General features: G+C 38.0%; 1 protein-coding gene across 1 annotated transcript in view; it reads right to left on the reverse strand.

The window, feature by feature from the left end:
- Positions 1-25,523, reverse strand: part of DOK6 (docking protein 6) — a gene marked incomplete at both ends in the record, with an annotated part of 403,347 nt that overhangs the window by 161,798 nt on the left and 216,026 nt on the right. Inside the window, 2 exons of the mRNA XM_080714802.1 lie at positions 2,400-2,589; positions 22,014-22,133. Of these exons, the coding sequence (XP_080570928.1) occupies positions 2,400-2,589; positions 22,014-22,133 (310 nt within the window). The remainder of the gene's footprint in view (positions 1-2,399; positions 2,590-22,013; positions 22,134-25,523) is intronic.

Consider the following 25,523-nt stretch of genomic DNA (forward strand, 5'->3'; position numbering starts at 1 on the left):
TGGAAATCCGTTTTCCTCTGGGCTACACTCCCAGACCTATTTATTTTTATATTTTAATTTGGAAACAGGGTATCGTAAGCCAGACATGTAGGTGTCTATTTTTGTTTGTTTATTGAAGTTTAAGCCAGCGCAAGCTGGATTCGAACCTGCGCGATCCTCCTGTCTCCGCCTCCCAAGCGCAGGGATTACAAGCGTGTGCCACCACGCCCGGCTTAAAATTGATTTTTATGTATCAACTTTATATGCTATAAATATGCTCAATTTACTTCTTAGTTTAGTAGCTTTGAAAATTAATTTTAGATTGTTCCCTTAGTATTCTTATGTGTACAAAATTCCATTTTCACTGTTCCACAATCTGCTTTCTCCAAGGACAATAATAAAGGCATATAAACAGATTCTAAAGAATTATATATCATAAATTAGAAATTTCTTGTATATCCTCTTGACTCTCCAATGGAATAGGAACCTACTAACCCACAGGTGTGCTGTGAGCATCATTAGTGTAAAGACAGCTGTTCAGTGTTTTCCTTTTATTCTCTCTCTCAAGTGCTGTACCAGTCCCATCTTCACATGCAAGCCTCAAGTTCTCAAGATCAAGTACAGTAACACTGGTTTCCATTAGTAGAGTAGAAGAACAGAATTATGTCATTTACAGGGAAATAGATGGAAGTGAAGAACATTAAGTGAGATGAGTCAGTCACAAAAAGTAAAAATCAGATGCTCTCCCTAATATTTGGAAGCTAGGAAGGGAAAGGGTCATAGGAGGAACTCTAGACGAAGAAGCAGAAAACACAGATGAGCAAATAAGGCTGGGGGAGATGAGAGGGGGAAGAGGGAAATTCCCGAAACATGATGTACATTCACAAACATATCACTAAGCCAAACATGAGCAGGAGGGAGGGGAGAGAGAATGTGGTGGGAATTGAGGAAGGGCTAAATAAGTGATGCAAGCTAGTATGCCTCTACCATCTTTTACTCCATTAAGATGTTTGACTACAATATAACAGTAAATTTATTTAATTGGTATGATCTCTCCAATATTTGCATGCAAACTTCTCCTAAGCTCTGAGCTTGGGTAATTTCCCCTTTCCTCATTTTTGGCTACGGATGTACTTTTAAAATGTTCTCTATAATGAGAGCGCTTCAGGCAGAGCTAGAAGCTTGACTTAGAAACCAGAAATAGGAGCCAGGTATGGTGGTATACTCCTGTCATCCCAATACTTGAGAGGTTGAGACAGAAAGATTTCAGGTTCGAAGACAGCCTCAACCAGTAATGAGGCTCTCATCAACCTAGCAAGACCCTATTTCAAAATAAAATTAAATAGAGATGGAGGTGTAGCTGGGAGGTAAAATGCCCCGGGTTCAATCTCCAGTACCACCCCACAAAAAAGTAAGAGAAAGAAACAAAACTGGAAACAGGAAATCATACGATTTCCAAGAACACTAGGTCATCACGGTCTCTTACAGATTCATTATGTGGCATTACTTCCCTCTAGGCAGCTTTTTATACACTAACTCACTACTCTTGCTCTCTCTCTTTATACTAGGGATTGAACACGGGAAGATTCTACTTCGGAGCTACACTTCTACTCCCTCAGCCTTTTTAAAAAAATTATTTTAAATTTTGAAACAGAGTCTCACCAAGTTGCGCAAGGTTTCACTAAATTGCTGAAGCTGGCCTCAAACTGGCAGCCTCCTGTCTCAACCTCCCAAATATTGGGATCACAGGCGCAAGTCCCCACACGGAGCCTTACATTTGATCTGGTAGTGGCTCCTATCTATGCATGATTGGGAGTAATGTTACTCAGACTTTCAGTCATTGATTGATTCCTACCGTATATTTGGATTTAAAAAAAGAACATATTTGCCTCAATATATGAGGTTTATAATCTAAATTCCATATTTCATAAATTGTGGACTTGCCACCATTTCTTCAGTCATTCTGAATTAATAAAATTAATTGCTAATGTTATTAACACAAACTTCTGGATGCATGGCAATGTACTTAACACAAACTTTTAAAAGCAATATTTAAATAATTTTATGAAAAACACCATTTAATATTGCTTACTTATAAGAAATGCACAAAAATGATGCAGGCAAGGCCATAGTTAATTTCATAGGAATCCCTCTGTGTAAGAATTTGCCAAAAATTCATATTATAATAGAATTGCAAATTATATTGCACTATTATGGTAGTTAGATGCTAGCATAAGAAATTAAAATTATTTTTATTGGGGTGATTATCTTGCCATAGATTTGATAATTTTTATTCAGATTATCAGTGAGAATCTAAAGATTTATATGTATTAGCTTCGACCCTTTATAAAGACAGTGGTCTTTTCTCCAAAGAGTCAGTTACATGCCTGTTGCACTCGGTCTCTGCAATTAGAGCTTACCTTCCCGATTCAAAGGTGAACCACGTTGAGTCTCGGCCATATCTCCTTAGTGAGCTGAGCGGCCACATCACCAGCTTGACCTTGGCGTTGTGGATATCCCAGAGATAGATATTCTCATGAGTGATCTGCATTGTGCATTCACCATAAATATCCAGATTTGGTGTGGGCATAAGATAAACATTGAATCGTTCTGCAAAGGAACAAAGCATGGAGAAAATTAAGTATAAAGAGGAGTGCTTGCCTGTAAGTGCATTGTGTTTATCTGCATATCTTCAGGCCTAAAAGAGAACTGCCACATTTCTTGGTGACCCTGGTGTCCACTGCAAATAGCGACTTTCCATTTTGTGCATAAAAAATCTATGAATGTGCTCTCAACCATTCATGTATCCATTCACTTTCATTTTATAAAACTTTTTTTTGAGGTACTGGGATTGGAGCCCAGGGTCATTCTACCTCCAAGCTACACCCCCAGCCCTATATTTTACTTTTTATTTTGAAACAGGATCTCACTGAGGTGCAAAGGGCCTCACTAAATAGCAGAGGCTGTCTGCAAACCACGATCCTCCGGTCTCAGCCTCCCAAATGCTGGAATTACAAGTGTGCGCCACCACGCCCGGCTTCATAACTCTTCACTGCTTGTATTAGGTCAGGTGAGGATAGAGTTATTCAATTGTACAATGGGAAAGTAAGGGTAAGAGCAGGTGTACTCTCTGCCCAATGAGTGCTTGTTCTCTGCTTCCTCGCACAATCTAAGTTGATATCACAGACACAATTCGTGCGAGGAATGCATTATTCTATTCAAGTGAGAATTTACCCATTTCACCTTGGAGACATAAAGTATCTCATGCTTAATCAGAGTGACTCACTAGCCAGGTAAGCACTGTAAATATAATTCAGTTTGTATCTCAAAAAACAAACTGCAGTTATGGTCATATTCAGCATATGATAATTGCAGATATTCATTACTACCTTGTGCAGAAGGTAAGACATTGCCTTGGCAAGCAAAATAAAAATACGAATCTTCTTTCATTCCTGGGTAATTTATAGTGGAAAGTTTTATTATGAGGCAATGATTCTGCACCTTGCTATGTAGCATTCTATGTATTTTAAAGCTACTTGCTATATAATGTTCTGTGTACCTCAAGGCTAATGAAAAACCCTGCAGCTCTTGATTACCATTTAAATGCATTAAATATACTTTATTTTAACCAAAAATAAAAAAGAGAGCTTATTTTATGTTTCAGGAAATAAAGAACTTGGGCATGTGCTATGAAATACCTTAGTTCCTAGCATTATATTCTTGGTGAACAGTAAGTGATCAATAAGTATTGGTTTCCTGTATGAATAAAATATATACTCTGATAAATTTGGGGTGCAAAAATTGAAATTGATGAATTATGCAAAAGGTAATATAATAACAAAAGTTTAAGGAGTAAGGCGGATAGATTTCTGTGAGTCAGAATTTAATTGTGAAGAGTGTTTTAAGGTCAGTGCTGCTGAGTTAATTATTTTGAAAGGCAAAATAAAGCAGCCACAGTGAGAAGAAGACTGAGATGTTTAGGAATGTGCTCTTATTCATCATAATACCTTTACTTTAAATACTGAAGGTTTGCTGTTCTTGGCTGGAATTATCTGTATAATAGAAGGAATATTTTCCCCGGCAGGTATTTTACCCAGGAAAGTTTCTCTAGTACCAAAAAGCCAGTATTCAGATTTCAAATGGGTTAAATTAACTTATGAATGATAGATTAAGATTTAGTAGCCATGTAGCTAATAGTTATAATCATGCATCTGGTTAGTTGGGGAAAATATATTCTAATGATTTTGTTTCACTTGAGTTATTGATTTCTGAAACAAATATATATACATACATATATATGTATTTAGGTATATACATATATATATATATATATGTATATATATATATATATATGGATTTAACATTTATTTCTGCAGGATATAACAAATGCAGATCAATTTTATTGCAGAATAATGAAGAAATAGCATTGTTCTATTAATTATCTGGAATGAACAACCCAAAACATGTATTCATTGCCTATATCTTAAATTCTTCTGTGCACCCAAGTAAAGTTTCAACACTTACTATTAAATATGCCATTCACATCCCAGCATAATTCCCACTCCAACAGGATTACAAAGGAACATGCTCTCATAAAAGAGGATAAATGAAAAATGGACAGCATGGGTGACTCAGGAATATAGATAGTGCCTGGACATCAATCACTTTTTTCTTTGATGAAGGGTAGCTTCTACATTTGCAATTAATCATATTTTACTGGCAGCTGGTGTATATGAGGAAAATACTATTATAAAAGTGGGAAGTAAAACCTTCATCCACATTCTCACCTTTCCATCAACTCCAAAGTCTAAAGATAGAAATCATGGTATCATTGCCAAAAATGACAAGAAATAAGAACACATCCTCTAAAATATTGAAATAAATAACCATCATTAACCAGCACAACTATAGCTTAGGGCTATATTGATTTTGAATACTGACATCCAGAATTTGATATTTAAATAGTTAGAACATGTAAAAAACATCCTGACCTTAAATGTCCTTCAAGTGGATAGTTCAGAAAACATTACATATAATAGACAACCCAAAATATTTATGTGCTCATATATTAGCAGATAAAACCCAACAATAATAAACAAGGAAAGAGTTAGAAGTGTTCTACTATAGGAACACTAGAGAAAGCCATTATGACAAATAAGTGAATTTAATAAGATTCACATAAGGGCTCTAGATATAGAAATCATGGAATCCCATTAATAAACAAATAGAGAGTGATTGAATAACATGTCCTAAAGGAATCCTTCCAGGCCAGCTCTAAGAAATGCAAGGCAGGTGCTAGTTACCGGAGGGGATCCTTTCTTCTTATTTTCTACTTCTGTGTTCAAGTACTTTTAAATGTAGTGCCTCAAGTTAATCCTTTCTTATTGTCAACTTGGTTTGAAGTTAGATAGTTTAGAATTCTCCAATTTTCCCTTTGATGTTATTTCTTGCAAATTTTGCAAGAAATTATCTTAAGTAATATTATTCTAATTTTTAGATTTCCCTAATCTATTTTCTTCTAATGGCTAATTTCCAAAGGGTTTCAGATTTAATTAAACCATGATAATTTAATCCACCAGGAAACGTAGGCACAAGTTTCCTCTGCCTTTAAAATAAAGAGTACATTTACGAGTCCTGCTAAGACTCGATCTCTATTGCCACAAAATCATTGCTTTCTATAGCCAGAAAACACTATCGGCAGAGAAATAAAAAATGTAAACCCAAGGAACAGAGAAAAAGAAGACTAGAAGAACAATCAGAGACCAGAAAAGAAACCAGCCTGCATTGTGGCGGTAGAGCTGTGCTAGCACTATCTTGCCTCACAGCACCAGGCTCCAGAGAGGAAAGGTGAACAAGGAACTGAAGTGAGCAGCTGCGGATCATTCGGGTGTAATTCAGCAGTTATTTCAGCGCAAAGAATGTCTAAAACTCCCAGTGGCCAAGCTCATCATGCCTTCCAGGGACTCAGAATGAAGCTCAAAACCAGAAAAGAAATACGCCAGGCTCACGGCCAAGGGAGTGGCAGCAGTGCCATATTGCCAGCAGTGGCGGTGAGTTCACTACACCTGCGACAGTTCCAGATCAGTGCAGTCAACAACTGTAAGTAAAATTGTGGCCCCTAAAGGAGAAAACCCAGCACTGCACCCCCAGGGACTTGTGCAGCTTTGATAACCTCCCTGGGTCTAAGATTTTGCAGTCCAACCCAGAGAAGGAATAGTGGTGGCAGAGATACCACAGCCTTGTCGCAGCTCCCTGTGGGAAAACGCCCAGCTCAGCAGCCCCACGGTCTCATGCAGCCTCGATTAACTCCCCGGGTTTGAGACTTTGCTATACAACCCAGTAAAGGAGTAGTGGTGGCTGAGATTACAACAAACTCAAGATCCAGGGCACCCTACATGAAGTCATGGTGACCAGGGGAAAAACCCAGAGAAGGCACAAACTTCTGAATCATGGGAAAAAGGAATAAAAATAAAGCAATGAATGCCCACAATCCCATATCAGAACCTGATAACACAGAAATTGAGAGATCTCCAGAAGATCAAATCAGGAGTATAACCGTAGAAATAATACAGGACCTTCAAAAAGAATTTAGAGAGAGTGTTAAAGAAATAAAGGATGCAATCATTGAAGTAAAGGCATTAATTCAAACTATAAACAATCGATTAGACCACATGGAGAATAGAATCTCACTCCTAGAAGATGATCAGTCCAAAAACGAATGCAACAAAAACAAAAGGCCAAGTGACATTCAGAGGCAAACCAATTAGAATCACTCTAGACTTCCCAAGCCAAGTCATGAAAGCCAGAAGGGCTTGGAGTAACATATTCCAAACTCTGAAAGAAAACAACTTCCAGCCAAAAATTTCCCAACCAGCAAAACTATCTTTCAATTAGATGGGGAAATAAGGAGCTTCTGTTTTTGATAAACAGAAACCTTGTCAAAAGCAACTTGACCATATGTGGAAGAATTTATTTCTAGGCTTTTTATTTTACTCCACTGGTTTATATATCTGCCTTTATAGCAGTACTACACTGTTTCGATTATTGTAGCTTTATAAGGTTTGAAATCAGAAAACGTACATCTTCTAGCTGTGTTCTTTTTCGAGATTGTATTGGGTGTTTAGAGTTCATATTTTATGTTCAGATAGATTTTTTCTGAAAATAAATAAATAAATGTATGATAAAAAAAAGAATAAAAAATGGGGCTGGGGTGTAGCTTGGAGGTAGAATGTCCCTGGGTTCCATCACCAGTACTGAAAAAAAAAAAGATACTTACTATTTGGTATCTGTCAAGATTTGTCTTGAGGCCTAATAGTTTGGTCATTTTTTGGTAAAAGTTCCTTGTGTTTGAAAGTAATATATTGGGTTCAGGGTTTTATAGAGGTCCAATGAGCAGGATTATTAATTGTATAAAAATAAAAAACAAAAACAAAAACATATCAAAGTCAACCACTACACCACGCATGGGAAGGGAGGATGGGGAGGGAATAGGGTGGGGATTGGGTAGAGACTAACTGGGTGATGTGTAGATATATGCCTACACAAGTTTTTTTACCCCACTGTGATGTATGAATACAATACATCGATAAAAAATTTTCAAAAAAAAAAACTATTGTCAAAGAAATAGTAATGTTAGCAACACCAATGCTTTTGAGAAGTGAAGTTATGTTCAAGTAGGATAAACCAGCACATTATTTTCAAAAGTATCCTGTAGTCTCTGTTCAAATAAAATCAAATAAATTAAACCCATTTCAATTTACTCATGAATGATTTGTAGACAGAGATTTCTTGTGCCAACTGGAAAAAAGAAAGGGGAAGGGCATAGAAACGAAGGAGGCATCTAAAACATTCTTTAAAATTCACCAAGATAGGCATATTCCAAGTAATTTTTGTTTTAATATGATCAACAACAACAAAAAACATTTTAAGTAAAGAGGACTAAGAAACAGTTTCATGCATCCAAAAGAGCCTGAAAGACAAGAAATGGTTTGAAGAATAATATCTTGAAACATGAATAAAAATTCTATAAATGTTTTGATATTTTGCAGTTACCAAATGTATAAAGAAATAGATTTTTTAAGAGCTTCACAAAGCAAATGTCAGATTAAAATTTGTTCACCTGTATACACTGTAAAGGATTAGAGAAGGAAAGAGGAAAATTTCTTAATGTACAAGACACATTCATAAACATATCAAAGTTAGTCAGTAAGCCAAACATTAGGAGAGAAGGGAAGGGAATAGGGTGGGAATTGGGGAAGGGCTGAATGAGTGTTGTGTGCATGTAGGCCTCCACCATCTTGTACACCATTTGCACTCTTGTAATCCCCGTGCTTGGGAGGCAGAGACAGGAGGATCGTGCAGGTTTGAAGCCAGCCATGCTGGCTTCAGAGACCCTGTTTCCAAATAAAAATATAAAAAATAGGTGTCTGGGAGTGTAGCCCGGAGGTAGAAGGGTTTCCAGGAACCCCAGTACCACCAAAAAAAAAAAAAACCCAAAAAACAAAAAACAAAAGATGTAGGACAACAATGCACCAATAAAAAATAAAAGAAAAAAATTACAGTAAAAAAATCACATTGCCTATGAATTTGTACTTCAATAAAACTTTAGTCCCCTTTCAGCTGACACACGAGAAAGCCCAATTCTATTTTGAATGTCCAAAACAATAAGCAGGGTGGGATGCTTCTTTAAATAACTTGTCCAACAAAGCTATGTATTAGTATTGAATCTACAATCACATACATAAGGATACTTTTATACTCAGGCTGTATTAAGAGACCCAAAGAATTAGACCATGCTCCAAAGTGGGAGGAGACTGGAGGCTAAGTTCAGAACCTCAAGAAGGGTTTAGAGAGGACACAAAAGGAGGCTCAGCCAAGTTAAATAATAAAGATCTGGCAGAAAATTTGAGCTGCTAGGGGGAAAATGGTCAGGGAAAAAGGTTCCTGAGGTGCCAGGCTGAGTATGGGGGATTGAATAGGCCAGGGACCCAGTGAAGGACTTCACTGAAATCTTCCTTTTTCAGCGTGTGAGATTTTAAATAGATCTAGTTTAGGGCAGGAACTAGTCCAAGTGTGACTATTAGTCTGAGCTGGGTGGGCAGAGGTAAGTGCCACATGTCGCTACAGAGAGAAGCCATGGACCAGAATTCCTGATATTAAGCATCACGGTGCCAGTGCCGAGTGAGCAGAAAGAAACAGGCTGGAAACAGAAGGTGACGTGCCCTTCAGTGACTCAAGGTCATAAGGCATGGGCTTGAACGTTTGGTATAAGGAAGACTGTGAGGCACAGGACTACGTATTGCATCTAACTACGTAGATGCCCCAAAATCTATGGGCTAAATCTAAAAACACCCTTCATCGAGGAGGTGACTGTGAACTCTTATGTTCTCTCCATCTTAAAATGTAAGCACTGCTCAAAATTACAAGTCCTACAGAAGGAAAGGCATTCGTGTGTGTGTGTGTGTGTGTGTGTGTGTGTGTGTTTGTGTGTTTGTGTGTGTGTTTTTAAGGATTGAATACAGGGGATTTGGCCTCTTAGCTTCAGCTGCTAAAACAATATTATTATTATTATTATTATTATTATTATTATTATTAAACATTATCATTTTAATTTTGAAACAGGATCTAGCTAAGTGTCTGAGGGTGTTGATAAGTTGTGGAGGCTGGCCTCAAACCTGTGACCCTCCTGTCTCAGCCTCTCAAATATTGGGGATACAGGAATATACCATCATGCTCAGCTAAGAAAGGCATTTACTAGATCTTCGGTGACATAATGAGTTGGGCTTTGAACAATTCCTTGTTTAAAATTTTACCTCTCTCTTCCATACCGCCTGATTGTCTAAATGTCAATTCCAGGGTTTTTCACAGCAAATAGGCTTAAATTAAACATTAAACATTTATTTACATTCATTGCTTAAAATATTTCAAGAGTTAAATGACATGGGTAAAATGAAGAATTACATATATTTTTACATATAAGCTAGTTATGAAATAACTAGTAATTACTGTTCATAGCTGGATACATTATATTTTTCAATGTCATATCTTCGTTTCTAATAACCTGTGACTCCATAACCTAAGTCTCTCTATATACCGCTACTTGGTCAAAATACTTTAAAGATTTAACTGAGAGCATCAGAGGGCAAGAGCATGTAAATAATTTTCTTTTCCAAAAAGTTCTTGATGAGAAAACCCAATGTTGACGGAGGATGTCACGTCAAATTTGTTATAGTTCATTAAAAGACCCAGACTTCATAGTATTTATTTTTTTGGGGGAAAAAAAGTTTTGTTTTCTTCAACCACCACTTCCTAACAGCCATGAAGTTTGCTTCTCACCGTCCTGACAGTATCTCAGTATTTCAGTGCCTGTTTCATTTCTCAGTAATTGTCCGGCAGCAGGGAGTGGAGTGGCATAATTCAGACTCTCATCTAAAGTGAAGCCTCCTTCCCCCAAGGTTAAGCCCATCCCACAGGATCCAGCATGGAGCAGGAAGGGACAGACAGAATGTGTCTTGTCCATCATCTCATTTCCTCCTCAACTTCCCTTGTGTTTCCTTTTTGCTCCTCTAAGGTAAGAAGAAGAGGAGCCTCTACTAGGCGGGGACTACTAGAACTTCCCTCTTGGTTGTGGAATTCCCAGTGGTGAGCCTGGCATTCTCTTTTTGGGGATGTGCTGAGGGGAGAAGCCCTGTCACTCACATACCCAACACCCCTGAGTTCCTATTTCTGCTCCTCCTGCCTCCATGTTCGTCCTGCTGGAGACTCCTCATTGGCAGGCAGTTGTCCTGGTTTGTGTCTCTTGGAGATGACTCAAGCTCTACTCACTGTAAAGCATCTACTTGGTCCAAAGGAAAACTAACCCATCTCTGTCCCACCAAACGTGGGCGTGTGTCGGGGCTGCTTGCTGATCGGTGTCTGCGTATTTGGTTGTCAGGCCTAGCCTCAGCTCCCATCTTGCATCCTGACTGAGGTCCTCCCCGAAACTCTTGCACATTGATCTGATGCCCGCCCGGGTAGGACCACGCGACTACCGTTCCCCCAGCACCGTGAGGTGAGAAGTCAATCTCTGGTTCAAAAAATTAACTACCAGTAGTTCCCTTTCTTCTCATCTTTCTTCCACAACAGGAGGGGTAACTGCCCCTCCCTATCCCCTTTTCTCCATGAAAGAACACCAAATAATCCTTTTCAATTAATCCTCCAGCCTATGTAGACTAATTTCTTGGTACTTTTAACCCATACATAATTCACAGCTCTGGGGCAGCAGAAAGTTTACTGAGACAATAAGGAAGTTTTATTCTGTCTATTTAACAACTGTCGCAAAACCATTTGAAGACATACGTTTTTAGTAGGAATAGAAGACTAACAATTTATTAAGTATCATCTAGTCCAAAGATCAGAGACATTAGTGTAACATGAAGGAGTAATGAGCAGGGCCACAGGAATTCATCTCAGGCTGGAACCCATACTCATCCCATTATTTGATGCAGTCTTGTTTTTTGGTTAGATGATATATTAAATGGCAAAATGGATTAAACAGAGTGCCACAGTACACAGGAGATGCTGAAACTGTTCAGTATCCTCCTGTTTTTTCTATTCTTACTGCCAAATTTTTTTGCTATATAGGGATATTGGCATGTGGTCACTCTTCAATTTCAGTAGCTAAGGAAACTGCACTCTCCTGAGAAGGCAGATAAAACACACTTAGCCGCATTTGAGATCTGTGTAATGCAAGGGAACCACCGGTGACAGTGTGATTCAGGCTCATCAAAACTGGTGGAAATCTCCCAAAATTTCAGTTTCACCCAAGCTGAAAATTCTCCAAATGGTTTTAAATTATCCTGTAGCAATACATCCAGTGCTGGGTGCCATCTGCCCCGTGCACATGTCCACTGTGAACGGGAACAGTCGCATTTCCTGAATCAATCCACCACATTTAAAAATCCTCAGTAATTTAAAAAAATTCTGTCAAATTTTTTTCTTTACCAAAACTGGATGTTGACTGCATTTTATACACATTTCCAAGTGAATCATGCTCGTTGCAGTAAATGTAGAAAAGTATTTTAAAAGCAAAATTCAACTATTATTAGTCCTTACAAAGATAATTCTTATAAATGTACCTTAGTATATAAACATATTTACACACAATTATCATTATACAGAATATAGTTAACTTTGTATATTACACTTATTAGTACAGGGATTATCAGATGATATTAAATATTCCCTGGGGATGAATTTTTTATGAATGTATGATATCACATTGTATAGTTATGCTTTCTTTTATGTAATCATTAACTTTTTGATGAATATTGAAGTTAGGCTATTTTTTATTATGTAAGGCAAGCTAAATAAAACCATTAACTTTTAGTTCAATTTTCTAAATAATTTACTTCTTTTATGTTGGTTTGTAGGATTTATTTTGCTCTTGTATGTAAGGCATTATCTACATATGTGAGAATACCAACGTCAGTCTCATTATCGTGTATGGGGAAGAGGGGAGTCGGGGGAAGATTCCCAAGTGCATATATGTCACTCTCTCTCTGAACTGCATCATGATGTGAGACTACAGCACACCAATAAAAGTATATTAAAATAAATTTTAGATACTTTTTAATAGTCTTTTTTTGTGTGTGTACGGTACTGCGTTGAATCCAGGGGCAGTTTGCCTCTGAGCTAGACTTTCAACCTCATTTATTATATTTTAAATTTTAAAACAGGGTCTCACTAAGATGCTGAGGCTGTCCTTGAACCTATGATTCTCCTATCTCAACCTCTCTAGTCCTAGGATCACAGGCAAGCATCAATTAGTATTCTTGATTATTATATATATGTATATATATACATATGTTGAGTATAAAATTTAAATTATTCAACCAAATACTGTTTTAGAATCACACATTATCGTTTTTACAGTAATTACATACTAATACATATTATGCATATATATAGATATATACATATGTATGTTTAATTATTTTAAAGTCTTCCGCCAGATTTCTTAAAAATTAGCTATATTGTTTTTGTTAATTTTGAGAATTCTGTACACTAGGAACTTTTCTCGTCAGAGTTATGACAAATATTTCATCTCCAATTTGCATTCATTGTTAAGATCCAGAAGGTGGTCCATTGTTCTAATTTCTTTAGTTTTTCCATTAAGTCCTTCAATATTGAAACACTGAGCTATTTCACGACACACATGTAATGCCCATAGATTGTGTGTGGTGTCCTGATGAAAGTGCATCAGGACCCAGGACATCAGGTCACTGAGGGAAATTCTCTCTGCCACTGTCCAGTTGCTGATGCCCTCAAAAGCAAGTGCCCATCTGATTCCCAGCACTGCAGGTTATTTATGCCGATTCCCGCAGGCTCTTGTGAACTGGCAGCAGCCAGATTCAGCACACCACTAATGTCACCCATCTGTAGCTTTCTTTTTTTCTTAATGTTTTTTGACGGTGTTTTTTTTTTTTTATGAACATAAGTTTGAATTTTGATGACTTTCAACTTCTTTTCATAGCTTGTGCTTTCAGGGCTATAATTAAGACATCTTTGTATATACACAAGTTGTATCTATCCCTCTCAAATTGATGTTTGATTATGGTGTGATCAGGGATTCTGATTCTTATTCCCTCACAAATATCCACTCATTCTAGAACAATGTCTTAAAGAAGTTTTACTTTTCCTTTAGCTATGGCTAATGGGTATAGGAAAAGGGTTTGGGTGTCCTTGTCAAAATTACTTTTATCCACACATGTGTGGATCTATTTCTTCTCATTGTTCTGTTCCATCGATCTTTCTATCCTTTCTCTTGATTGCCTCACTGGTAAGAAGTCCTGACATGAGATTGAGCATCTGTTTCAACTCCAACTTTCCTTTCTAAGATTGTTTGGCTAATGTTGGTCCTGTGATTTCCAAATATATTTAAAATTAACTTGTCAAGTTTGCCGAATAATGTCTGGCTTCTGGGACTTTTATGGGAATTGCATTGAATCTACAAATTAATTTGGGAAGAATTGACATCTTAATGAAATCGAGCATTCCAATCATGAACACTGTTTACACTCCATTTGTTTTGGCCTCTCTTAATTTCTCTCAGTGATATTTAATTTTCAGCATAGAGGTCTGATGCATCCCTTGCCAATTCATGCCTCAGTATGTGATGGTTTTGTAAATGGTGTTTTAATCATTCATTTTACAACTTTTCATTGCATATATAAACGTGAATATGCAGTATTTGAATATCAAGTTTGTGTCATGTAGTATCACAGAATTTATTTATTAGTTACAGTTGTTTTTTTGGCAGATTTTTAGGGGTTTCCAGTTAATCCTAAATTACTTCTCTTTATCAATATTTATAATTTTACTTTCTCTTCTTGTCATTTCATACAGATCAGGCTTTCTATTTATAGCAATAAAGCATATGCTATGTTATTCCCAACCTTATAAGCAAAGCATTTAATATATTATGCACAAGAATTGTCTTTTCACTAACAAAATGAAACATTTCTGGGAATTCTGCAACATTGGAATATGGCAAAATTGAACACGGTTTATTTTTATGTTGCTGTTTGAATATAATGCTTCATTTAAATCTCTGATATTTTTAAAAGAGAAATTGGGGGCTTATATTCATGAGAATATTTGTTCTGTGGTTCTGTTATTTGGATTGTCTAGTTTCAGAATCTAAGTTAGCGAGCTCATAGGATAAGTTGTAGAATGACTTTAATCAAAGCCAATAGGGAAAATCAAATTGCAGTCTTCTCCTTCAGAAGAGACCGCCAGCCAGTTTATATGAGGATATGAGAACATGTGTTACCGCCCACTTGTCCTTCCATGGGAGGAGCCAGGGTAAAATACCCACTTCTTACTTTCTATAAAACTTTTTAAAGTCATTCTTTCCTTTTTCTGTTCTGAAGAGACCAGTAATTATGGAGGACGTCTTTCTTTGGAAAGCTTCTCTCTTCACATGGCTATGGATGCCCTCACAACTTCCATCCTTCTGCTCACTGTGTGTAGGGGATTTTCCCAGGGAAAATGAAGCAGCAAGTCTCCAGTGACGCTTCAAAATACTCCTTCAAGCATGCAGCTCATTTATAACAATGTGGTCAGAAGAATAAATCATTTGTCCTCCTTCTCTTCCTCCCCCTCCTCCTCCACCTCCTCCTTTTCTTCCTCCTCTGCCTCCTCATTCTCCTCCTCCTCCTCCTCCTCCACCTCCTCCTCTGCCGCCTCCTCCTCCTCCTCCCCCTCCTCCTCCACCTCCTCCTCCTTCTCCTCCTCCTCCTCCTCCTCCTCCTCCTCCTCCTCCTCCTCCACTGCCGCATCCTCCTCCTTCTCCTCCTCCCCCTCCTCCTTCTACTCCTCCCCCTCCTCCTTCTCCTTCTCCTCCTCCGCCGCCTCCTCCTCCTCCTCCTCCTTCTTCTCCCCCTCCGCCTCCTCCTCCTCCTCCTCCGCCTTCTCCTCCCCCTCCTCCTCCTCCTCCTCTTCCTCCTTCTCCTCCTCCCCCTCCTCCCCCTCCTCCTCCTCCTCCTCCTTCTCTTTCTCCTCCTCCTCCTCCTTCTCCTCCTCCTCCTTCTTTGGTACTAGAATTGAACCCAAGGACATTCCTCCTCTGAGATATACCACTAGCCATTTTTGTTTTGCTCTGTTTTGTTACAATCTTTCTAGATGCCGATGTGTCACTGGTTACTGAGGCTGGTCTTGAACCTGTGATCCTCTCGTCTTAGCTTCTCCAATATTGGGATGTGTGCCAATGGAACTACTTAAGTTCCTCTCTATTTTTTTATTTTTGGTACTGAACCCATGGACGTTCTACCTCTCAGGTAAATCTTCAGTCTCCCCCACCCCCTTTGGAAACAGGTTCTCATTTGGTTGCTGAGTCTTGTTAAATTGCTGAGACTGATCTAGAACCTGCCATCCTCCTGTTCTATCCTCCCAAGGACTGGGGTCACAGGCATGCACAGTAAGGCCCCACTAATTCTCCTCTGGATGCCGAGTTGGAAGTTCAATGTGTCACTGTGGTGGGCGACTCACTGCAGTCCATGGCTGCGTGCTCATCGTGTTGCTGGCACAGGCTCAGCCTGGAACACACTTTGGGGAACACTAAAACATGTGAGTGTCGTTTAGAAACTCAGGAACCAGGCTCTTTTTGCTTATGCACAAACTGGTTTTGCTCAGTGCTGTCCGAAGGATAAAATAATAAACTTGCAAAGCTTTTTTGTTACTAATTACAAAGAACATTTCTATGAGTAAATAATGCCTATCTCAGATCATTTTTGAGAAACTGGAGGGAAAGTTTAAATTATGGAGGCATTTGTTTTGCGTGGTTCTGTTTCCTTGTCATGAACTGGTTATTTCCCACTAGTAAGGTCCTGCTAACATTGTTTTTTAACTACTGATAAACCAACAATTTCAAAGCTGGGTGTGGTGGCACAGGCCCATAGTCCCAGTGCTTGGGAAGCTGAGATGGGAGTACCCCAAGTTCAAGACCGAACTCAGCGACTTAGAGAGGCTCTCGGCAACTTAACGAGCCCCTGTGTCTGAATAAAATAATAAAATTGGTCTGGGTTGAAGCTCAGAGGTAGAATTCCTCTAAGAATTTCTCTTGGATCAATCCTCAGCATCCCCCACCCAAAAAAGAATTTCAAACCTGCCTGATTGAGATAGTTTGTTTTGGAGAAGTAAAATAATAATTTTTTTAAAAAGAGAATATCTGAGCATGGTGTTGCATTCTTGTAATCTCAGTATTGGGAAGCTGAGACAGAAAGGTTGCAGGTTTAAAGCCAGCCTGAGCAAATGAGTGAGAGCTTCAATAAATCATTGAAATCTTCAGCAATTTAGTGAGATGCCTTGCATCAAAACAAAATAAAATGAAAAGGACTGGAGTGTAACTCAGAAGTAAAATGTTCCTGAGTTCAATCTCCAGTATCATACACACACACACACACACACACACACACACACACACACACAGAAAAATCTACCCAAATGGTAGGCTATTTTGATTATAATTACAAATATACCACAAAATATTTGGGTTTTTTTATATGTATTGATTTATACCTCAGAAAGTAGATTGCATTTTTTCTCAACCTTTCTTTCCCCTGCCAGGTTATACATTCTAACCTCTGTCATGACTTCTTTAGTAGGCTATACTTTATAATTTTTGACTTTGGGGTTGGCCATTGGATGTGCTTTGGCTAATGGAATATTAGTGGGCAAAAATGATTAAGAGGATTAAATTATGTTTTAAGCCAGGCATGCTGATGCACAAGAAACTTGTAATCTCAGTACTTGAGGGCCTGAGACAGGAGGATTGCAGGTTCAAAGACAGCCTCAGCACGTAGTGAGACTCATAAATCTAGTAAGACTGTTTCAAAATAAAAATAAAAAATAGGGCTGAATGTTTATCTTGAGGGAGAATGTACCTGGGTTCAATACCTAATTCCTCCTAAAATTAAGAAAAATGTTTTCAGCTTGGTTTTGTTCAATTGCTATAATTTTTGTCATTGTTTTAAGAACATAAAACAAGACACATGGACACCTTAGCAACTTGAAGTCAAACTGAGCAAAAACCAGTTAAGACCAGCTGAACTCTAGCCAGTCCACCTGTGCATGAACAGTAAAGATATGCTAATAAGTTTGAATGATTGAGTTTTGGTGACTTACATTTTATAAAACATGAACTATAGACTTTTCTTAGAGGTTTATTTCCTTCTCTATTTTGTGAGCTTCTTGGCTAATGGCTACCATGTTCAATTCTGTTTCCAAAGCTTAATTCTTGAGTATCATACTTCCTCAACAATATTTGTTGTGTGAATAACGAATCATATTCATAGGTGTCTAAGTGGAATGCAAGCAGTGTGTTTACTTTGAAAACCTTGGTGAGGAGCTTAGAATCAATATTAGATCTCACTTTGGTTCTGGATGAAGGATATATAGGATTTTAGGTGAAAAGTAGAAATTCATGTTGAGTCTAGTCCACTCATAGGCAGAACCACTGAGTTCCAAACAAAAGCTAACCCTCAGACTTGAATGAATTAACCAGATGGCAAAGTCTGAATTTCCTTCTTTCCTTCCTCCTCCTCCCCCTCCTCCTCTTCCTCTTCCTCCTCCTCCTCTTCCTCTTCCTCCTCCTCCTCTTCCTCTTCCTCTTCTTCCTTTCTTCTTTTCTTTTTCCTTGTCTACACCTCCCCCTTCTTCCTGATGACTCTCTCTTGCATCCACAGCAATTGGGATTAAGCTTCTTGTGTTTCCTTCCAACAGCAATTGCAGAAATTTTCTACAAGTCTGTTATTTCTTAATTACAAAGCTCACTTTTGCCATTCATGATTAATATGTTTAATCTTTGTTTTCTAGAATTGTTATTATACATTACAAATTTCTGATAAATAAATGACTTTAACATCTTACCTGACTATTTTGAAGGCTCATGTAGGCTATAATGAAATGTGACTGAAAGATCTGGAGATCCTGGAAATTATAAGAATGTAACAATTGAAATAGCCACTTATATTCATTTTTGTGTCAAGGAAATCTGAAGTGTATGAATAGTGTGTGTGTGTGTGTGTGTGTGTGTGTGTGTGTGCGTGTGTGTGTGTGTGTGTGCGTGTGCGTGTGTGTGTGTGTGTGTGTGTGTGTGTGTGTGTGTGTGTGTGTGCTTGTGTTTGCTTGACTTTCCCCAGATGATGTGGAGTTCTGAGTCAATAGAAGGTGGCTGGCAGCACCAGATAAAGGTGATTATGGAGAAGAATTTAATCAATAACCACTTTTTAAATCTCAGCAACACACATTATTTTTCACCTTTAAATTTATTTGCATAAATATCTGTTCTTAGTGAGCCTTGGAGTAAATTAAACCAAGCTATTTGAAATATAATACTAGAGGAGGCATAACAATTTTATATGTAAAAAAAATTGCTGTGGTCAAGACCAAGCAATATGACTTTCCTTGATTATGAAATGCCACAAAATCACCACAAACCACATTAATGTAATTTCTTGCATCCACGTTGTATGCATAGTTATATTATCTCTTAGGAGAAAAAAAATTGTATGAAATTCTACCACCCGATTGGCATAATAGCAAAATAATGTCTTTGATGAAGAAGAAATTACATAATGTAATGCCAAAATGCCTTGAGAAAAAATTCCGAATTTATAATGAAAAATCTTTCAAAAATTTATTTCAGTCTGTACATAGTAATGATTTCAAGCATGTATTAAGAAGTTAATGACTTTGTTTATTTTAGAAGGTTTGGTATTCTTGAAATGTCTTGACTGGTGATTGAGAGTCAGTGAAAGGAAAACTATAAATGATTTTATTTTTAAAGATTTTAATTATCTCTCTGAAATAACAAGTATTGTTTTTATACATTTTTTTATTTTTTACTGGTGCACTGTAGTCATACATCCTAATGAAGTACAGGATGGTAGAGACATACGTGCCTTCCCAAATTCCCATGCCACTCCCTCCCCATCCCTCCTTTTCATGTTTGACTTAGTGATTGACTTTGATATGTCTGTGGATGTACATTATGGAATTTCCCCCTTTCCCTTCCCACCCCCCTCAGTTAGGTCACCTTATTTGCTCACTTATAGTTTCTCCTTCTTCTTCTAGAGTTCTTCCTACGACCCATTTTCTCCCTACCTTCCATATTTTAGGAATTTTTTAAGTAAAATAAGCAGGGATGTTCTCTAGGGAAGACTTGTTTCCAAGGCTATCATCAGACCTGGGAGAGAGAGTGCAAGCTGGGGTCCAAGAAAAATCTTAGTCCTGACCATAAAGCTTTGTAATCTCCTGGTGGTTACCTCAAGGTGATTCTAAGGTGAAATTATTACATGTTCAAGGAAAGCTTGTTGATTAGAAATTGAGAGCATCAGGGTGCACACGTAAGAATTTGTGTCAATCCATGTCCAGTTATCTCCAGCTGCAGATACTCATTAGAGTTATTAAGCTGATCATTATGACACATGGAATTTTGATATCTGGTGAACTTTATTATTTTTCTTTTCTTCCTATATTATGAATGGACATTTTTTGAAGTCTTAGCTAGTTCTTAATGGGCAAAAACTGAGGAAAGGTATACTGTAGACTGAGAAATGCATCTTAAATAAAGGAAATACAGTCTCTCAGATTCCTGAGCAGTGATTGGGCCCTGGTGAAATAGGAGGTGACTTCCAGGGAAAGAAATTTTCACCATCAAAGCATTGTTTTTTGTCCTTTTATTTTTAAGGGGATAGGGATTGAACCTGTAGGTGTTCTATCTCAGAGCCACATCCCGAGCCCTAAATTTATCTTTTATTTTGAAACAAGGCATCACTAAATTGCTGAGATTAGCCTGTGATCCTCCTGTCTCAGCCTCTCAAGTACTGGGATTATAGGCATGTGCTGCCACACCCAGCTATAAATTTTTCTTTTAATGCTAAACAGTGAAGAGTCTTAATGAGTGTGTGTGTTCCTGTGTGTCCATATTTGCACTGAGGTAAGATTGCCAGTTTCCTTCCAGGGAACCCCATATTTTTACAGGGCCATTTAAATAAACTAAATAATATCTTACCCAGCACAATAATTACTCAAAGATTTCTTAAATATATTTTAAAAAGCACACCCATCCTAAAGCAAAATTAGTCAAATACTTTTGCCATTTGATGATATTATAATTCCATGCTGTAAAATATATGCAAGAGTGATTTTTTCTTTGTTTCTTATGCTTTTTTATAAAAGGAAACTTGTGCTTTAAATGTTGCTCTTGCATTTAACTCCATGTTTGTCTTATCCTAAAAAAAAACTCATATTTGAAATATCCCATATGGATAGAAACTATATTCAATTCTAATTCTTGAAAGTTAAAGCACACAATGTATACTAGAAGAGCTGCACGGGGCTTCTACCCACAATCTAATTCACATTTTCATATTCTCTTTATGTAGTACTTGACAAACTTTATCAGTAGGAGTTTTTCCATACTTTTCTCAAACTGTGAATGAGCAGTATATTTTAAGCAATATAGCCATGGACGTCCTGTGCTTAACCCAGCTTTCAGAAAACAAGTCAGAGAAATGGAAATCTGAGCAAGCGTGGGAGAGAAACTGAAAAAGGCAGCTAGGAAATGAGCCGCAGAAATGCTCTTGTGACTCTGAAAACTATCAGATAGAGGCAGCTTCTGGCACCTACACGTCTTCATGATCAATTAGCGGAAGTAACTTTGCTCCCTATTTTAGCAACAAACAAAAGCAAAGCTTCAATGACCTATGAAAGGGCAATGGTTGTGAATGCTGTAATTAGTAGCCACAGGACTATCACCAGAGGCACCACAAGACTATCAGGAGACTGTGTTGTCTCCTTTATATGCCACTGATAGTTCCACAATTTCTTCACTGCCAAGTTTCACCATTAACTCTCACACTTGTTCAGTACTGACCATCAAATACCAGCAACATTAGAAAGTTAGATGGGGTGAGAGTGATGATTCGTTTTTAAATTGAGGAGAAATGGGCTCCTAGTCAATTAGTAATTACTCTGGCTATAATTTAAAACCCCATATTGAATGATAAATACATTACTTCAGTTTCATTAGTAGTACTGATCAGAGTGATACTATCATAGATTGTCCAGAGATATCAGAAATGCCTGTTAAATTAAAGAACAATGTAGTAAGTTAGCAGTTAGTCACATAGGCTCCCACATCAAGACTGAACTTGCTGGCAGTGTTAGCCAAATGCTCTAAAAATTGTTGATAACCTGAGAAGCCAAATCTGTTAATCTACACTCAATCTATACCAACTCTCAAAGAAGAAGGTATAGGGGTGCTATATATTCAAAAGTCTTATCTACAGCATGTTAATGCATTAGATATTTATTTGGCCGAATGATGCTAAGACCTGAGCTTGCCTTAGCATCATCTCTAGTTGCTACATCTGTGTGGGGAAGTCCAGTAATAACCTGGATAGGACTGTTTGTTTTCTTTTTAGAAAATGATTGGCCTGAAACTTTGCTGAGGTCAGGTCATCCCCAGTGTCAAAGGTGAACACACTGACCATTCTGTTCCCGCTGCACTCCAGCCGCCAGGAGGTCTGGCTCTCCAAGGCTGATGTCGTTGAGCCTGGTCCCCAGGCACTCCATGCACAGGTGCTTGCACCACTCCTCGGCCTCCAGCTCTGAAAAAGAGGACAACATCAGTCAGCAGCTCTCCAGGTGAATGTACCTCCCAAATCGTGTCCTCAGGGAGTGAGTGGGTAAGAGCAAAACACATGAGACTAAATCGTATTCATCAAGTGAAAAAAATCCACACAATTATTTCCTATGTTTTCTGTTCCTTCATTTCATTTTATGCTTTTATTTGGTGCATTGTGGTTATATGTTAGGGTAAAATTCACAGCATTTGTACATGCACGCGTCACTTGGTGCATTTCCTTGTCATCTCACCCCGCACCCCACTCCTCCCTTTATGTACAAGTTAGTGAGGCTGGTAGAGATTTGTAGAGAGGCCTCTACACATGGACATAATATTATGTGAACTGCTGCCTTGGTCAAGCCTTCTTTTCTCCTTTCCGTCTCCCTCCTTCAATCCATTTCCACTATAATATTGGTTTTTCCCATTTGGGGCATTGCATTTTCAAATGTTTTAAAATTATTCCATGGAACTTTAACTTTCTTGCAAATAACAATCTGTGAATATTTGTTTCCTAGCATATTTTAGAATGATTAGATTTTTGGAGAGGATCCGCTTAGCAACATAATTTAAATACAAAATCAAAATATATAAATGAATAGTTGGAAAAGGTCAGACTAGATTAAGCAAGTGAGTGGCTTCCTGATTGTGACTTAGATTTGTGAGGGCTGAATTCAGACATTCATGTCATTCTGAACTGTAATGAATCATGGGTCAGCCTTAGCATGTGATCTATTTTTCTTTGAGAATCTCAAAATGTGGGCTACACTTACTTGTAAACAAAATGGAACAGAATCTTAAAATATGGTTCCTTTATGGAAAGTTTCCATTATCTAGATCTAAGTCATTGATTAGATCAATATTGCTTTGTTTGTTTTGGTACTGGGAAATGAACCCAGGCATGTTCTCTCTCTGAGTTACCTCTTCAACCCTTTTATATGTTTTATTTTGAAACAAGGTCTCACTAGGTTGCTGAGAGTTTTGCTAAGTTGCTGAGGCTGGCCTTGAACTCAATCCTCTTATCTCAGCCTCCTCAAGTAGTAGGATTACAGGTATTACAGGTGTGTGCCACTATACCTGGCTAGTTACTGTGACTACCTCCTTACTTTATTCGCTTGATACACTTGACCATTTCCCATTACACAGAGTCTCATACCGTCTAAAGCTTTTAGACTATTAAAATCTATGAATTATACTTTAATAGAAGCCTTGTGTGTGGAATGGTTGAGGGTGGAAGATATTCCTGTGTCCAATGTCACACCTGGTGGTCAGCACCATGAAAGAATTGGAATGAGGTATTCGAGACAGAGATTTGAAAATGGGTTTACTATTTGGGGAAAGCTCCAGTATTGCTTGTACAGAAATTGAATCCGAATTTTTGCCCAGAGAAGTCTCTGACTTTTTCACGTAGCATCAGTCTGTACTAGAATGGCTTAATATAGATTGCCATCAAATCTCCTGCTCTCCGCGGATGACATTTCAACCTTTGCCTTGACATTTTAAACTCCTCATCAAAAGTTATCTATGACAGGGTTTCGTGACTCCAGGGACGGGAATGCCAACCGCTCCCCTCAGCGGTCAACACCAACAAACCCGGGTGACGCTTCCTTCTGGAGTTTTGTCACATTGCCTTAGCATCAAAAATAGGCTTGATCAATGCAGTGTCAAGACACATTTGTCATTTATTTTTAGTTTTATCAAGGCTATAACCTGGTGTTGGAAAACAAACCGTAGGAACATTCAGTTCCCCCCAAGCTACTGTTCTAATGAAAACAATAGTTTCAACATTCTGAGATTAGCCAGCCAAAGAAAGTGAAGAATCATATGTTTTCTCTCATATGCAAAATCGAGGAAGTAATTGGGATACCAGAGGGTCTTCAGACAGTGGAGGTGAAACTCTACTGCAGCCAGGGAGGTGGTTTAGGGGAAGTGACGGGGAGAAAGAGGATCACAAAAAGGAATAACTTCCATTGGTATTATATACATATGTGAGAGTAACAAAGCCAGTCTCAGTGGCCTCTGTGAGGAAGGAGGGAGTGGGGAGGGAGACAGGGGAGGTCCACCAAGTGCTGTGTACATGTATGTCACTATCACTACCAACTACACCAATAAATGTATAAAAATAAAAGATAAAGACGAAAGGCATTTTCTTCACAAAAGGCACCATCTGCATATTTCCAGGCTCTCCCTTCTGTGGTCTGAGTAGCACTAAGAGATTAAGTTAATACCCTTACTTCCCTGCAGGGCTGAAGTCAAGAGGCCTGGGAGTGGCTGCTTGGTCATTTCCCTAGAATCTCAAGAAAAAATCCTTTCTAACTGCAAGGCCACATGCATGTAACAATTGTGCTGAGGCTCATGGGTTTCCAAAAGCAACAATGAAAAATCTGTTTCCTTAAAGGGAACAAATTTCAGACTTTCTAGAAACATTTTACAGGAGGCAAGCAAATGCAAAAGATGACAGTCACTTTTCATGGCTATAGGGCTTTTAGTTTATAAAATTACTTCAGAGGCCACAGCAGGAGGGTCTCAGGTCTACAGCCTGCCTCAGCAACTTAGGGAGGCTCTCAGGATTCAGTGAGACTCTGTTTCCAAGTACAAAAATAAATAATAAATAAAACAGGGCTGGGGTATAGCTCAGAGATAGAGTGACCCTGAGTTCAATCCCCAGTACCAAAATAAAAATAAATTTAAAAATTAAAAATATTGAGAGCTTTTCTAATAATAAAACCCAAATCTTACAGATTATGGCCATTTCATGCTGTATGTCAGAAATCCATAAAATAAAAAAGAAATCTCTGAAATTTCCTTTAAGGAAGAAAATATGGTTACACATTTAGTTTTAATTCTTTTTTTTTTTGTTGTTGTTGTTCAGCATTTTTCTCAGGATTTTACTATTTGAAATCATAGATGAAATCACAAATAATTAACATCTAACTTACATTTTTCTACCTAATGATATTTTTAGCTTTCTGTAGAGGAAGATGAAAAATATCTAATATGCAATTTGGGATAAAAATAAAAACGGTACATGTGCCAAGCACCTTGTGATAAGATTCCCTGTAAGCCGTAAGTCAACAATGCATATCCAGAAGTTAGAGAAACATACCACTTTTTCTTATTTTATTCATTCCTTCACCAGTAAAGGACCTCAGGGAAACTGTTGAGAATTTTTCCAAGGAGAAATAAATGCAAAATGCAGGATTCCTCTAAGGACAGGAAGCCAAGGAGGTAGGTCCCCATCACAGCCTTGGGAGGCCTTCATGGGCTTCCTAGCAGAGTTGTCTTCCCCCGCCCAGCTCAGGAACCAGAGAGTTTGAGCATATTAGCATTAGGATAGTGTATAAGAATAGAAACAGCCAGAGTAGTAAAAATAGAA

Source organism: Muscardinus avellanarius (assembly GCF_963383645.1).
Source record: "Muscardinus avellanarius genome assembly, chromosome: 17".
Classification (NCBI taxonomy): Eukaryota; Metazoa; Chordata; class Mammalia; order Rodentia; family Gliridae; genus Muscardinus; species Muscardinus avellanarius.